Source organism: Castor canadensis, chromosome 16 (genome assembly GCF_047511655.1).
Source record: "Castor canadensis chromosome 16, mCasCan1.hap1v2, whole genome shotgun sequence".
In the NCBI taxonomy this organism is placed as follows: domain Eukaryota; kingdom Metazoa; phylum Chordata; class Mammalia; order Rodentia; family Castoridae; genus Castor; species Castor canadensis.
The window spans coordinates 66,812,374-66,828,180 of record NC_133401.1 but is presented as its reverse complement, the minus strand read 5'-3'; the positions used below and the strand labels follow the sequence as shown (position 1 = coordinate 66,828,180).

The 15,807-nt window shown below is 44.1% G+C and overlaps 1 protein-coding gene across 3 annotated transcripts in view; it reads right to left on the bottom strand.

Annotated features, from left to right (window-relative positions):
* Positions 1–14,604, bottom strand: part of Rufy1 (RUN and FYVE domain containing 1) — a 42,466-nt gene extending 27,862 nt beyond the window's left edge. For 2 of the 3 annotated variants that reach the window (XM_020166815.2, XM_074057458.1), the window contains exons 1-5: positions 14,295–14,604; positions 7,883–8,056; positions 6,773–6,890; positions 2,844–2,945; positions 908–1,031 (exon numbers count right to left, since the gene is read on the bottom strand). In XM_020166815.2, the coding sequence (XP_020022404.1) occupies positions 908–1,031; positions 2,844–2,945; positions 6,773–6,890; positions 7,883–8,056; positions 14,295–14,586 (810 nt within the window). In that variant the 5' untranslated portion in view covers positions 14,587–14,604. Of the gene's footprint in view, positions 1–907; positions 1,032–2,843; positions 2,946–6,772; positions 6,891–7,882; positions 8,057–11,908; positions 12,193–14,294 lie in introns of those variants that run through there. The other variant, XM_074057459.1, reaches the window with a different exon arrangement.
* Positions 14,605–15,807: the final 1,203 nt, after the last annotated feature.

Here is a 15,807-nt window from a genome sequence, read left to right as displayed (position 1 = left end):
CACGGGCTCCTTTATTCTTATGTTGAATGAAAGTGTATATATCTCAGAGTAAAAAAAAATGGCACAATGTATGATGTTTAGTTTCTTTTCAAAAATACTTCTCTATATTTTTGAAGAACTTTCAACATGTAAAAACAATGAAACTACTAGGACCAAAAAGAAGGGTAGGAGAGAGTTTAAAAAAAAAAAAAAAGTTGACCTGTAGCTCAGTGGAAGAGTGCTTTCCTAGAATGCACAAGGCCCCACGTTAGATATCCGGTACCAAAAAAAAAAGTCTACCTGCACAAGGACGGACTAGGGAAGCCTCAGGTCCAAACACATGCTCTGTAGAGAGGGTGGAGGTGAAGGATGGGTCAGGGTGTCTGTTTCCCCTCAGATATTGCAGTCTCTTGACACCAAGAGTTTTAGGCCTCACCCCTGGTCACCATCAACCATGCAGAAAGAAAGCCCAAGCTGAGGGCTGTCCCTCCCACAGGGATTACTGTCATTTGTGTCCCATTTTATCAGTGTTTTTGCTGTCTCTGTCCTAGGCCACTTCTAACTTGTGATCTCAATGTCTGCCGGATTGATCTTACTCAAACCCAGGCCTGACCATTTCAGTGTAGTGCTTAAAAGCCTCCAACACCTTCTCTAAGATCAAATGATGAGTTAAACCTCTCAGCATGGCACTGATGGCTGGGACCAATCTGTGCCTCACCTCACTCTGGGCAACCTATGCTCCAGCCTGTTCCCAAACACACCAGGTTTCCCTCCTCCCCAGCACAGCACAGCATAATGCCTTGCCAAGTCCTCTACCAGAGGGCTCTTTGCAAGACATTTGTCCTTAAAGATTCCCTGTACACCTGCTGATCTCATGTAAAAAACCACTGGCCTATTCATTCTATATACAGCCAAAGTCCCATTTTACCTGAGAATCCAAGTCTTCTCCTTTTAAGCAGAGATTGGCATCAAGAACGTTGAGTCCCACCAGCAGACCTACAATCACCATCCCTTCCTCTTCCATCATTAGAGCCTCGGGCTCATAGAACTCGCTGGAAGAGATCCACAGACAGGGGAGCTGCTCACAAATGCCATACTCCTCACTCCTCCATAATCACTCCTTTATACTTCTTGCTTCTTTGTACTCCTCACTCTTTAGTTCTAACCTGCCTGCTTGTTCAACTCTCAGCTGTCGGTCTGGTTGCTCACCTCACCTGGCACAAGCCACCTGCTGTGACCTTTCTTTTTCCATTTCCTTCTACAGGTCAAGTGCTGCCATTTCTTCTCCGCTATAGTTTGGACCTTAAGTGTCCCCCAAAGGTCCATGTGGTAAAGCTTACTCCAAGCTTGGTGCTTTGGGAGGTAGTGAAACCTTTAAGAAGTAGGGCTTTGAGGTCATTGGGGAGTATACTTGAAAGGGATATAATGGAGCCTTTGCCTTCCTCTCTTTTGCTTCCTGGCCAGGAAGTGACCAGTTTTTATTCCACTACTGCTCCTGCCATGATGTGCTGCCCTGCTACAGGTACCAAACAACAGACAACCAACCATGGGCTGAATCCTCTAAAATGGTAAGCCAAAACAAACCTTTTCTCTTGTAAGCTGATTAGGTCACATACTTGTTTTAGTGACAGAAAGCTGCCTAACACACTTTCTGGCCTCACCTTTGCTGTTGCTTAGGATGAGCGCTTACCTAATGGGGGCTCATTCCTCCATGGCGACCTCAGCGCATCCTTCTCAGCTCTTCTTGGCCGCTGAGTTCCTGTCACTCTGCCTTCCTGTGTCTTCACTGATAGAAACTACTTCTGCCTCCCGCTCTCCTAACAGGAGGCAGGGCCCCACGACTCATCACACGCAAGAGCAAAACTCTGCCCTCTTTCTTATGTCCTACTGAGCAACATTTGGGCTTTTACTTCCCTTTCCCCAGTTACCTTGCTCACCGGCAGTGGGGTACACGCCCTGTCTTTTGTTGCTTCTGGTTACCCATGGTTTGCCAGCTCACCAAACCCAGCAGCACCCATGCCAGTGTGCGTGTGTGTGTGAGAACTTACTGTCTCAAGAATAGCTCATTAGAACAAAACCGTAACTCAAAGTTACTCAGTGTGACTGTACTCAGTGAACACAGCATGTGAACGAGGTAAAATCAGTCTTTATCATGTACAGATATATTCATGCTCAGACATGACTGGAAAACACTGAAAAAATTGGATTTTAAAAATTAGGCTGTGCTGTAAAAGATATTTTTTATCATGACTAAAAAAAGAATTAACTCAAAAGATTCTTGCCTTGTAAATTTTCAGTCTAGAGAAAATTCCATTTATAATGACTTTTTGTTCACATAGCTATAAATACCAAAATGAACCATCATAAATTTCAGTAATAAGCCAGTTTAAATTTTTACTGATGTGAAGAGATAAGAAATTTTACAAAGTGGATATGGAAATTCTAAATGAGGTAATATAGGTATGTCTGCTTACAAAAAGCAGGATTTTGTGCTTTAAAATGGCACACTCTACCTAATTCAAAAGTTATTTTTTTCTGTTATTATCTAACCTAATAAATACCAATTCACAAAAACTTAGTGGAATAGGTTGTCAGTTACCAAATCTTAGTTATTGACATTTTTGAAGAATTATCTTCAAAATTTTTCAAAATGAAATTCAGATGAATCTTCTTTTACGATGATTGAGATACCAGGGGCCCTAAAAAAAATATTGCTAAAACTAAGTCATAGAACATTTAAGATTAATAACTTCAATAGAAGCTGTGAACATTATACAACTCTTATTTCAATTCAAAATGATCTATAGAACTATGCTGCGATTATTTACAAAGTGGAAGAGAAGCAGAGACAGGTGGTGAAATACCTTAAGAGATGCTTGTTGTCTACAAGCACTTTCAGATAATCAGCCAGTTTCTTTTGCATGAGAGCAAGATAAAGCCAAGCTCTGCCTCTTCCCACAGCTGTCCTAGAATTGAAACAGAGGACCAAACTGTTGTGGTTTAACAACAACAACAAACAGGAAAAAACTAAACAATCCTGAGTTTAGTCAGGGAGATGCCCACGTGTAATCCCCTTCCCCCACCGCTGAGTGCAGAGAACGCTGGTAACAGTGACTGTCTGGGGTTAGGGAAGGACATGCACCTATCTGGGCAAGGAGAAAAATGGCTCACTGCACACCTTTGGGTGCTGTTTGAATTTTGTATCATGGGTATATGTTTTGTGAGTGGGTATGTTGATGAAAGGAAAATTCCTCAGCAAAACATGATTTCTAGAACAAATGGAATTAGATAAAACTTTGCCTATCTTTGCAAAGTTTCATAGGGAGGCAGGAAATATGAACTTAGGTTTGTATAATGGATAGACAGTCTTTTAAAAGACTGATAAAGAATGTGGTATATACCACAGTGTTCAACTTATAAAGATATCTAAGGTATTAGCTCAAAGGTGCATTTATTTATTTATTTATTTATTTAGGTGCTGGGGTTTTAACTCAGGGCCCTGCACTTGCTAGGTAGGGGCTCTACACCCCCAGCCCCAATTTTGTTTTAATTGTGTAATATATACACAACATAAAATTTACCATATTCACCAATTTTTTATTTTAGTTTTCGGCAGTACTGGGGTTTGAACTCAGGGCCTCACACTTGCTAAGCAGGTGCTCTACCACTTGTGCCATGCCCTCCATCCTTTCTGTTTTAGTAATTTCTCAGATAGGATCTTGCATTATTGCCTGAGCCAGCCTGGACCCTGATCCTCCTACTTATGCCTCCCAGCAGCTGGGATGACAGGTGTGCACCACCACACCCAGCTTGTTTGTTGAGATACATAAACTAAAAATGTATATTAACAAAAAAGGTATCAATGAATAGTGGCTATGGAAAAAAGTTTAAGGTCTAAAATTCAATGGGAAAAAGCTACAAAACAGTATGCAGTTTAATACTGTGGTTTTTTTTCTGGAATAGGCAATGATACTTGCACCTGGTTTTAAAAAGTAGAAAGTGCTGTATTAAAAAGTATACCACTGCAGCTGTCTCAGACCCCGTCTCCCACCCTCTTATTTCTTCTTTCTCATAGGTTTGCTTCGAAAACACTTCTATCTAGATGAAACAAGTGCAAAGATGAAGTTTTTCCTCTTTTAAAAAAAAATGAATACACTATATTGCTTATTTCACTTACATCTTGAAAATTTCTGCATACTAATATACAGAAGACTGCATTTTTTTTTTACCTTTAATGTTTCATTATTGGACTGCACCATAATTTATTTAGTTTTTTTTTTCACTCTAGGCTGGTTCTAATGTTCTGCTGTTACAAATAATAGAGGCTGGGCAATGGTGGCTCACACCTGTAATCCTAGCTACTTGGGAAGCTGAGATTGAGAGGATCAAGGTTCAAAGCTAGTCCAGGCAAATAGTTTGAGAGACTCCATCTCCAAAAAATAATCAGACCAAATGGATTGGAGGTATGACTCAAGCAGTAGAGCACCTACTTTGCAAGTGTGAACCCTGAGTTCAAATTCTAGCCCCACAAAAAAAACCAATTCTTTTTTTTGGGGGGGGAGGTGGGGGGACAGCATCTTGCTATGTTGCCCAGCTAGTCTTTTTTTATTGAATAAATTGATATAAAAAACTTGTTTTGTTGGTACTGGGATTTAAACTCAGGGCTTCGAGCTTGCTAGCCAGGTGCTCTACCACTTGAGCTGTGCCTCCAGACCTGTCCAGCTAGTCTTGAACTCTTGGCTTAAGTGATTCTCCTGTGTCAGTCCCCTGAGTAGCTGGGACTACAGGAGTACACCACCAGGCCCAGCTTTGTACGAGTCATTGCCATGTGCTATCATCTGTAGGATAAAATGCCCACAAGTGGAATTGCTAAGTCAAGGGGTAGCTGCAGTTCCCATTTTGGTAGATTATAACAAGCTATTCTTCATGATGTTATGGAATGGGGTCCGGAAAAAAAAATAAGAACAGAATCTTAATATTTTACCACACATTGGAAGGATCTGGAAGGATTTTCTGTAATGTTGGTGATTGAACCCAGGCTTTGTACCACTGAGCACACTCCTAGCCCTAAGGTTTTTTGTTTTGTTTTGTTTTGTTTTCCTTCCCTTAGGTAGGGATAATGGAAGTCTGTCTATTTCATTTTTCAGCTTGTTTTTACTTTCCAATTAAAAATTTGGCAATTAGAAAAAAAGTTATTTTTAATTTGCAAAAAAAAGGGGAGAAGCCTTGCCTGGTTTAAGTGCCAGTATTTGGGACTAGAGTTTGTCATGTTTTGTTCAATAATAAACCATGACATAGAAACAGTGAAAAATTTGGGGTGACAGGTCATGCTATAAATGATATCTCAATTAGATGAGAGTATTAAACTCTAGAGAGCTTCCTTTCAGAATGCAGTTTATTTTGCAAATTTCAGACTACTTTAAAAAGTTCTCTGCCCTGTCCCCATAACACAAATCATGTAGAAACTTTAGAACTCTTGTTAATATTTAATAAAACAGTAAAAACACTGCCACTGTTTATGAAGCAAAACAGTACCTCTTTCATACACGTCCTCCAACAAGGCTACTCCTCCAAGTGCCAAGCATAGGGAGCTACTGGGCAAGGCCCTTTTTTGGCAGACAGGGTGAGGATTTACAATATTTAAACTTGTCACTTGTTTAACAACATCAGGATTAATGAGGAAACAGATGTGGAGGATTTGGGTGACAGTGAGTTCTGAGTTAGAATAGTAAGACTTCTGAAATGCCTCAGGGCTGGGGGTGTAGTTCAGTGGTAGAGCTCTTGCCTAGTACGTGTAAGGCCCTATGTTTGGTGCTGAACACAGCAAAAAAAAAAAAAAGTCATCAAACAGAAAAGTTGGTACATGTAAAAAATCCTTTAAACTTATGCAGTGTAGGCCTGGAGGACGAACTAGAGACAGGGACATACAGGAGGCTGAGGTCCAATCTTGAAAAGAATGTACAGGGCTCAGCAGCAGGAGTTAGTGGGACATAAAGGGTGCAGAGGCACTTGCCAAAGAGCCTTGGGCAAGTTACTTAACCATTCTAAGTTGCAGTTTCCACACTTGAAAATGGAGATGTCAACAGCCATCCTGAGGATTGGTGTGGAGGATTAAGTAAGATAAGGAAAAGAAATGTCCTCAGTACAGTGCCTGGCAGTAGGGGAGCCTCAAGGTGGAAGCTATTACTACCTAAAAATGGAATAGGCTGGCTCCACACACGTGTCAAAGGCTGAAGAGTCAGATCCCCTGTGGGTGACTCTGCAGAGGGTTCCTTGACCTCAGCTTAAGGATTGCTAAGGCCCCTCTTAAATGCCAGACTCCATGCCCCATTTGTGTTCTCCCCAGCTTTTGACCATGAAGCTATGCATAGTGGTCCCAAGGGTGAACAGAGACATGGCAAATGACTTGTTGATCCCAGCCTAACCACAAATGCCCCTTGTCCTGGAATCTAAGATCGATTTAACTGTATTATTCAAATTGCTCAGAGGTATGGGAAACAGATTCCAAGAGAGTGACAGTGACTCCTTTTCCTTCTGTGACTGCTCTTTGGTTAACAACACCTTTAAAATCTGTTGTAACTGTGTGGCAAGCAGGAAACCAGTGTCCTCACCTTAAGGAAAAGATCATGTGGACAAGATGCAGCAGAGCTGGGGTTAAAGTCTAAGCATGGTTCATGCTACAGTATGTTCAAGTTAGAAAATATTTTGTCAGCAAGGAATTAAGAAATGGGTAAATAAGAGATTTGGTTTTTTTTTTTTAAACATCACATTGGTTTTACTACTTCTCACTCACTTTAATTCTGGCAGATTTCTGACACTAGTAGCTATATCTGCTGCTTCTGGACAAAGTTTCTCCACCAGCTCCAAAGGACCAAAGAAAGATTTACTTTGGCCAATAAAACTCTTCTTAACTAAAAGGAAAAACAAAAGTGTTATTCGTAAGAACAGGTAGCAAAATTTTTTCAGGGCCCACAATCTGTCTTCCGAAGTTAAGTGAAATCTGCAGAGCTCTACTTCTTAACCCTTCTGATTCAGGCTTGGGGACTGGGAGAGGTGGAGTAAACATGGTTTCTCTGATATACCTACCACGTTCTTTCTCCAAGTACAATAAGGACTTCATGAGTGAAAAGCCCATGAATTAAAACAAGTACCTTAAAGAAGGCACCTGTGAAATCCTCCCCCAACCTTCCCTCCTGGTGGAAGAAACATCAGTACTTGAGTTCTTCAAATCATCACTGCCATCTCTCACCTGAACAGCTGTAGTAACCTAATTGGTCTCCCAGCTCCTAATATTGTCACCTCCCCACTCTTAAACTCTGTTCTGGACATGACTGGAAGGTCTTTAAAAATGCAAGTTGGGCCACGTTTCTCCCTTGTTTAAAATCCCCTGAAATCGCTTAGAAATCTAGCTCCTCCTTTTCTTGTCTTAAATTTGCAGCATTTCGTAATTGATTGTTTCTGGATTTACTGTCTGTCTTGTCTTCTAGAACTGGGCTGTCCAAAGCCATCACTGGCTGCATATACTACCTCCCAAGCGCTTCCAACGTGGCTGAGTGCACCTGAGGAACTGAACCAAGATGTGCTGTAAGTGTGAACATTGGATTTTAAATCCTTAGTGTAAAAGTGTAAAATGTCACTAAGAAGGCTTCAGAATCATGTCAAAATGACAATATTTTGGATGCACTGGGTTCAATAAAATGTATCATCAATATTAATCTCCCTGGTTTCTTTCTGCTTTAATCTGCTTATGTAGCGTGCGTGACATTTCTACTGGACAGCACTGCTCCAGACTGCAGAGAACTTGTCTGTCCTGGACACTGCTGCTATCCCTATACCCACAGCGCAGGGCGGGAATGGGAACGGGCTGAGCAAAGTCCGAGCCCACGAAGCCCCTGAGGCTCACCTTTCAGCCCATGTTTGAGGCAGTGTTCCATTACTACGAAGAACTGCTGCAAAGGGGCATGGTCGGCGTCCAGGCTGCGGCCCAGGCTAAGAGCGGACTGGAGCAGGACCTTGATGCTGAGCTTCATCATGTGCGTCAGGTTGGAGCGCTCCTCCATCATCTGCCCCTTAGAAGCTGTGGGGCGCAAGCGGGGACAGCTTCGTTAGTGGACTGGAGGCCTAGGGGTGGACATCAGGCAACGGAAGCAAGACGGGCTAGGCATAGGTCAGGCGTTCGCTCGGGGTGCGGACACGCTGGTGGCAGACAACGGGGGTTCGCAGTCAGCCGTCACTGGCCTCTTAGTGGTCCCCGCCCCATCTACAACGCCCCAGCATTGAGTCCGAGGACTGACACAGGTGTCCAATTCCAGAGGCCTCTCCTAGATGGCTCTGCGCGTTGCTAGGGCGACGGCTCTATGAAGACTTACCGTGATTGGCCCCTCTCACAACCCGTATCCCACTTTGAACCAATCAAAGAGCGCAAATGCCAGGAGGCCCAGTCCTAAACTAGAGAGCGTGCTGCGAGAACGTCCCGCCCCTAAGCGTTCCTATTGGATGAGTCCAGCCCAAGGCCACGCCCACGCGCGAGCGCCATTTTGTGTTCTCTGCCCCAGAAGGGGCGGATCCCCACCCGCTCCAGAAGCGTTTCTTGTCTGAAGGTTCGGCCCGGTTACTGCAGGGAGGAGCCCTTCCCCTATCACTGACTATTCTGAGTTTTGCATACTTTTTTTTTTTACACCTATAACCTCTAATGAACTCAGCTGCATTTCTATTCCACTAATTCTGTCTCTTTGCTTTGAGTGTTTACCCAAACCCAGGAAACTGGCATCCTAGAAATTAAAGATTTAGAACCCAAACTTAAGAGCCCTGGCAGGAAAACGAACCCCAAGTGCCCTCTTTTCCTTCTGGCGCCACCATTCGATCTCCGTGACTTTGCCAGTGGGGTTGGGGGGATGGTTGGGCTCAGCTTGGGCTCTGATGAAGCAATGATTCGTTGTTCTTTGCTGTCTAGTATGTCTTACGTGAACTAATTGTTCACCCTCTGAATTTTTGTGTCGAATAATTTGCCTTTGTCTTATTGACCTGTATATCCTGGATATGGGCATTAGGTTAGTATGGACATATTAAAGGAGTATATATACATACTATTTTGTACATATGTAAATAAACCTGTAGTTCAATCTAAAAGAACGATAATATGGTTGTGTATTTGTAATAAAAGTCGTAAGTATATATTGCCACATTTTGGGCCTAAAAATTCTAATTTCTGAGCTGGGTGTGGTGGTGTACACAAGGTAATCCTAGACCTGGGAAGCTAGGGCAGGAGGATTCCAAGTTTGAGGCCAGCCTGGGTTACAGATCCTGTTTCAAAAAACTAGCTAACCAACCAACCAAGTAACCAAACAAAAAATTCTCTAAGCAAAACCCAAGAAAATAGGAGAGAGCTTCTGGGAGTGAATCCAAACATTTTGTCTTGGTTGTGGACAAGTGGGTTAAGTAAACCCTTTTGGGGGGTGGTATAATTATTTTCAAAGTTCAAGAGAATTCTATGTATCAAATTCATAAAATTTAAGCCAGGCGCTGGTGGGTCACGCCTGTAATCCAAGGTGCTCAGAAGGCAGAGATCAGGAGGATCATGGTTAGAAGCCAGCCCAGGCAAATAATTCCTGAGACCTTATCTTGAAAATACCTAACACAAAACAGGGCTGGTGGAGTGGCTCAAGGCATAGGCCCTGAGTTTAAGCTCTATTACCAGAGGGGGGAAAAAAAAGATACACACACACATGCACACACAATTTAAGACTATAACAAAATGGATGATTGGCAAAGGAAATAAAAACTGTAAGACCTCTTCAAGAGGAGGAAGTAAACTTGAACATACCAGTAACCATGGAAAGAGTCTGTAAAGATTTATTCTTAAGACACCAACCCCAGTTCTGTAAACTTGAGGTCTTTAAGTCAGAAAACAGACAGGGTTAAGTGGACTGGGGAAAATGAAGCATGGGAAACAGCAGCCAGGAACTGAGAGATAAGCTCTGTGTTGATGAATAGCTTGACTGAAAGCACACAGGCACTATTTTCTTTGCTTTAGGGCTTACACTCCCTCAACACCATACAACACTTAGTAAAAAGGAAAAAGAGAACAGCTTTTTCTCTCTGACCTTGCCCGCTTGCCCAAATGATTAGTGCACTCTGGGAACTGGGCAAGGATAGCTTAAAGAAAGATAACTTGTCCCGAAAACAAAACATTTGAGAAGACGACTCCTTAGATCACAAAAGTGTTTGCAAAGGAAACTATTTACCTTGAAGTAGGACATCTATCTTGAATGGAGCATCTGGCAGAACCCATCCTCTGTTTAAAGGGAATGCCTGGACATCTATATCATAATGACCTAAAGTTAATAAAGATGCCAATCTTGACCTCTCTGGCCCTAATAGATAAAACAGTGTAACAGCAAGAAGGATTTGTCCAAAACAAAGAGGAGCACTTATCTAAAACTGGACTTGAGCCAACCCCAGCCTACTTTTCCACCACCAGTATCCTTGATGTTAGGGCAGTCATTGAACCGGTTATCAGATGTACCCGCACCTATGTCTGGGTTGTCTACTATCCTCCTTTGCTTTCCTTAACTAATAAACTTTCTTGGTCTCTACCTCATGCCCTAAAGTTCTTTTCTGCAACAACATCATGAACTTGGTACCCAAGGGCCAGGCGGAAGCTTCCTCTCTTTTGGAGACCTCCCTGGAGCATCACTGGTCCCTGTAACAAGTAAGACAACAAGCCCACTTCTGTAAACCAGTGGTCTTTAAGTCAGAATACATACAGGGTTAAGTATTGCCAAGGGCTGGGTGCCCAGGAGTCTCAAAGAACCCAATCTCAGGTGCTCAGGTTCACGGGCACTCGTTTCCTTTCTATGGAAAGGCAATTCACTCCCCATCTATCTATTATCTATTATCTATTATTTATCAATCAATCAATCAATCATTTGGTCCTGGTCCAGTGACCCCGGGTGCAGAATGCCTCACAAACCAAGAGGAGGTGAAGCCTCTAATGATTAATCAAGTCACCAAACATGGAAAAAGTTTCCAATCTCTTATTGCTTTATTGAACCTAGCTGGAGCTAGAGAGGTGGTCTCTAGCTCTCTGCTGGTAGAAAGTTAAAAAAAAAAAAAGTTTTGCTGGGCATGGTGGCTCATACCTGTAATCCTAGCTACTCAGGAGGAAGAGATTAGGAGAATCACATCTTAAAGTTCAAGACTTGCCCAGGCAAAAAAGTTTGTGAGAAGGAAGTAAAAGACTAAGGGAGAGCAATGGAAGGGGTTGAATGGATCAAAGTAAAGTTGACTCGCAGCAGGGACGCACTGAGAAACCCTTGGAACGTCAACTTAAATATTAATAAGGAAAGACAGGACTGTAAAATAGGTACAGCATGTGGGGCAGTTACTTGTGGGAGGGAGAGGAGAATAAAGGAGATGAAGTTGAAGGTATATGGTGGATGGACTTCAGCTAAAGGCTGGGCACAGGATGTGTGCCTGTCATCCCAGCTACGCAGGAAGCAAAATAAGATGATGATGATCCAGATCAGCCCGGACACAAATGCAAGATCCCGTCCCAAAATAACCAGAGTGAAAAGGGCTGGAGGAGTGGCTCAAGCGGCAGAGCGCCTGCCTAGCAAGTGTGAAGCCCTGAGCTCAAACCCCAGTGACGCCAAAACCAACCAAACAAACACAATTGATGGTGAATTCTATTACATTTTAGCAATAAATGATCTATATGCATCTCCTGACCACACTGATGATAAAAACCAGTATCATGTAACTTGAGACAAGTTTATTTATGTCTAACAATTATTTGTAAAAATTATATTCATATTCCTTTTACTAATGTAGGATTACTAATAATTTTAATGGTAATTCATTCCAAAAGAAATTTTTATACCCTTAGAGCTTTACTCAGGAGGAAAATTATGAATTTTAACTTACTTACATAATTTTTTGCTGTGATGAAAGGCTGTCCAGTAACATTTGTGTGTGAGTGTGGCACTGGCATTTGAACTCAGGGCTTTGTACTCCACTTCTTGAGACACACCTCCAGTCCATTTTGCTCTGGTTAGTATGGAGATAGGGTCTGCAGAACCATTTGCTTGGGCTGGCCTCCAACCTTGATCCTCCTGATTTCAGCCTCCCAAGTAGCTAGGATTATAGGTGTGAGCCACCGGCACCCAGTTTTTTGTTTGTTTGTTTTTTTTTTACAATTTTCAGTGGGTTTCATTATGCTACTTTCATACATGTGTGCATAATATACTTCTAGCATATCGACACCCCCCTCTTTTCCCCCTCCTTCCATCTTACTGGCTTCTTCCCCCAAACTGACCCCCCTTTTACATTCATGTCACATAGATGCATGCATATATAATCACTTATTATTAAGGAAAGAAACATTTTTGTAAGTTTCGGGTAGCTTAAATGTACAGTATTTAGTAAGCAGTGCAGAGTGATGTCCTAAGCCTCCACTCTCACTACCCACCCACAGCAAGCTCCACCCATGGTAAGTGCTGTGAGGAGTGCCACGTGTGTCCTTTTCTGTATTTTCACGGCACCTTTGGATATGTCTACATACACAACGCTGCTGTGTTACAGTTATCTACAGTATTCAATAACGTGTGATGACTTTGTAGCCCAGGAGGGAGCACAGTTATGCCCAGTCAGCTGGCCAGATCATCTAGGTTTTGCACAAATATCTGCTATGATGTTCAGGCAACCAAAACTGCCTAACAATGTGTTTCCCAGGACTTGCCCCATTTTTAGGTCACATGTTTACTGTGTGCCAGGAACTGTCTGAGAGACTTCCAGAAGACCCTGTGCTGTGACTCTCAGGACTGGATCCTGAGGCGCACAATGAACGTACAATGAAGCGTCCACCAGCTGGTGGAAAGGTCTCCAGAAGGATGTCAAGCCAATGGGGAGCAGAGTTCTGGGCTGAGCAGACTCCCTCCTTACTCCCCTCCCAGTCCCCCTTTTTCTACTGGCAGGATCAAAAGTGACTCAGCTTTTATACTTTACTCATTAATTCTTCTCGACTACAGAAAATCTCACAAGTCACTATTCCGATGTGAGAGCCGACATTTGCAGCAAACGTACCAGTGGCTGGGAGGGGACACCCTAAAGACCTACGATGCTCTGAGAAAGCACGACAGGTGGTCAGCTCTGTCCCGTGGCATTTTCTGTCTGTTCTGTGCTATCCAATACAGTGGCCACGAGCCACAGACAAGTTACTGGGTAAAGTGTGCCTGCTGTCACTAAGAAACTCAACTGTTAATTCAATTAAAATTGTAGTTGTCTCTGGGTATCCACAGGGGACTGGTTCCAGGATCGCCATGGATACCAAAATCCATGGAGTATTTGCATATAAACTACACATCCTCCTGGATGCTTTAAATCATCTCTCGACTACTTATAACACCTAATAACATGTAAATGCCACGTATCGTCCCTATACTGGGTTATTTAAGGAATGACAAAATATGCACGTGTTCAGTACAGACAGTTGTGTCATTTCCCCCTCAGCTGGTTGAATCCCTGGATGCAAGGCTGACTGAATTCAATTTCAATTTTTAAAATTCAATTAAAAAATTAAAAATCGAGGAGCTTAATTTTAATGGATTTTAATTAATTGTACATTTAAACACCACACGTTTCTACTGGCTATTTGTATTGGCTTGCACAGCTGGAAACACTTGGCTCATTTTGCGGGAGGTGCAGCTTCAAGTGGCAGAGCACCTGCCTATCAAGCAAAGCCCTGAGTTCAAACCCCAGCAACACACACACACAAACACAGCTAAATATTTGACTCATAAGGCTAAGTAAAAAAAAAAAAATCTTAACATGTCTATACTCCTCTCATTGGCACGCCGAAACTCTATTCTAGATTACAACGGCTGAAAAGGACATTAAAAGATCACTGGTAATAATAATCACCTTCCCCCTTTTACAGGCTGAGAAATGCGAGTGGCAGGGTGGATAAGTGGCAGAACTGGAGGGGAACCAAAACCTGCAGACTCCTGACGTGGCACTCTTAGTCCGTCGAGAGTCAATTAACACCTGCAAGAGTGTGAAAGGGGCTGGCATCTGCGATTTTCAAGAGCAGCACAGCACTACGATCAAGTATTCAGACGACTTGCGTCCTAACCCTCGCACTTCCTTCTCCACTCTCAGTGCAGGGCACAGTGCGCAAGTTCAAGTGCAAGGACCGACCGCAGAGCCCCGCCCCGCCCCCAGACCCAGGGAGTCTCCACAACTCGTCGGACCGGCCAGGTGGGGTGCCCAGCCCAGAGCAGCCTCGCCGCCGCAGCCGCGTTCGCGCCCGAGCCTACCTGCGCGCGCCGCGCGCTCCCCGCCGCCGTCCCCCGCGCCCAGCCCAGCGGCCGCGCGCAGCGCGCTCCCGCAACTCGCCGACAGGTTCCCCGTGGCCTTCCGCGCCAGCGTCAGGATGGGCGCCGACCAGCTCTCTGCCGGCGTCCGGGTCCTGGCCGCGCTCCGCAGCTCGCCCGGGCTGGGCAGCTGGCTGCGGTCCACGATCTCAAACTCTTCTCCCGGCTCCGGCCCGGGTCCCGGAGCTAACTCCGGCTCCCGCCCCGCCGGGCCGCCGTCTTCCCGGTCGGCCATGTTGGCCGCGTCACGTGAGCGGCGTGCGGGCGGGCGCGGACTCGGCGCGGGCGGGCCCTCCTGCGCCCTCGCGGCGCCCGGCTGTCCGCGCGCCGGCTTCCTGCTTCTCGCCGCCCTCCCGGCCGTGGTCCGTGTAAACGAGGCTGGGGAAAGTCGTCCCGCAGCGGAAGGAACACCGGCTTCCCACCAGCCCCGAGCCCTGTTCGCATGGACGCTGCTCTTGAGTTTGAACTTGCTCCTTCCCAGACTTAAGCGCGGCTTGCATGGAGCAGGCTCCCTATCCCCCTTTTCTTCGTGACACTATTTCCTCTCTTTACGTCTTCATTTCATAGCTAGTAATTTCTACTTTGTCTTTTTTTTTTTTTCCTGCAGCATTCTTCAGAACAAGGCCAAAAAGGGCTGCTTAGGAAACAGGGCCACGTGAGTCAGGAAAGCAGAAAAAAGATCTTTTAAATCCAGTGACCACATACGACAGCGTGGCAGGAAAGGTGTAGATAGGGTGGTGGACTGGGAATTAGAAGATCTGGATGTGCTTTAATTAGTTAAGTGGATACGAATAGAATTGACCTCATTACTAAATTAGCGCCTGCGATTGCTGTCTGGTCTCCAACTGTGCGGCCTGGGCAGTCCCCAGACTTACACAGTTACTCAGTCTGCATCTTCACCTGGAAAATTGATTTCTTCAGAACTTAAGCGTTATTGACCATTTCAGAATTAATTTACGTTAATCCACAACAATGCTGCTCGATGCTGCTTTTGTGGGGTGTTTTTTTTCATTTTTGTTTTTTTTTTGAGATGGGATCTTGCTATGTTGCCCAGGATAATCTTGAACTCCTGGATTCAACAAATCTTCCCATTTTAGCCTTCCAAGTAACAGTTGAGGGCTGTACTAACGTGCCCAGCTAACATGGCATTTATTAAACACCCACTTTTGTGTTAACTAACCACTCCCTCAGTAATCTGTTGATTTGTTCATTCATCAGTCCCTGAGGGGATCAATCCACTCACTTCCCAAAGATCCCAGCTTTCAGCACCACTGCACAGGGACCCAGTTAACAATACGTGAGCGTTTGGAGGACACACCCAAACCAGAGCACTTAGAGAGTTTTAGTGAAGAGGATTTGTGTGATTACTTTAGGTACAAATAGTAAAATTTAAAAGACACCCAAACTCAGTATGTTATTCTCTATAATATTCCATATGCTTATAATGTCAATAGAA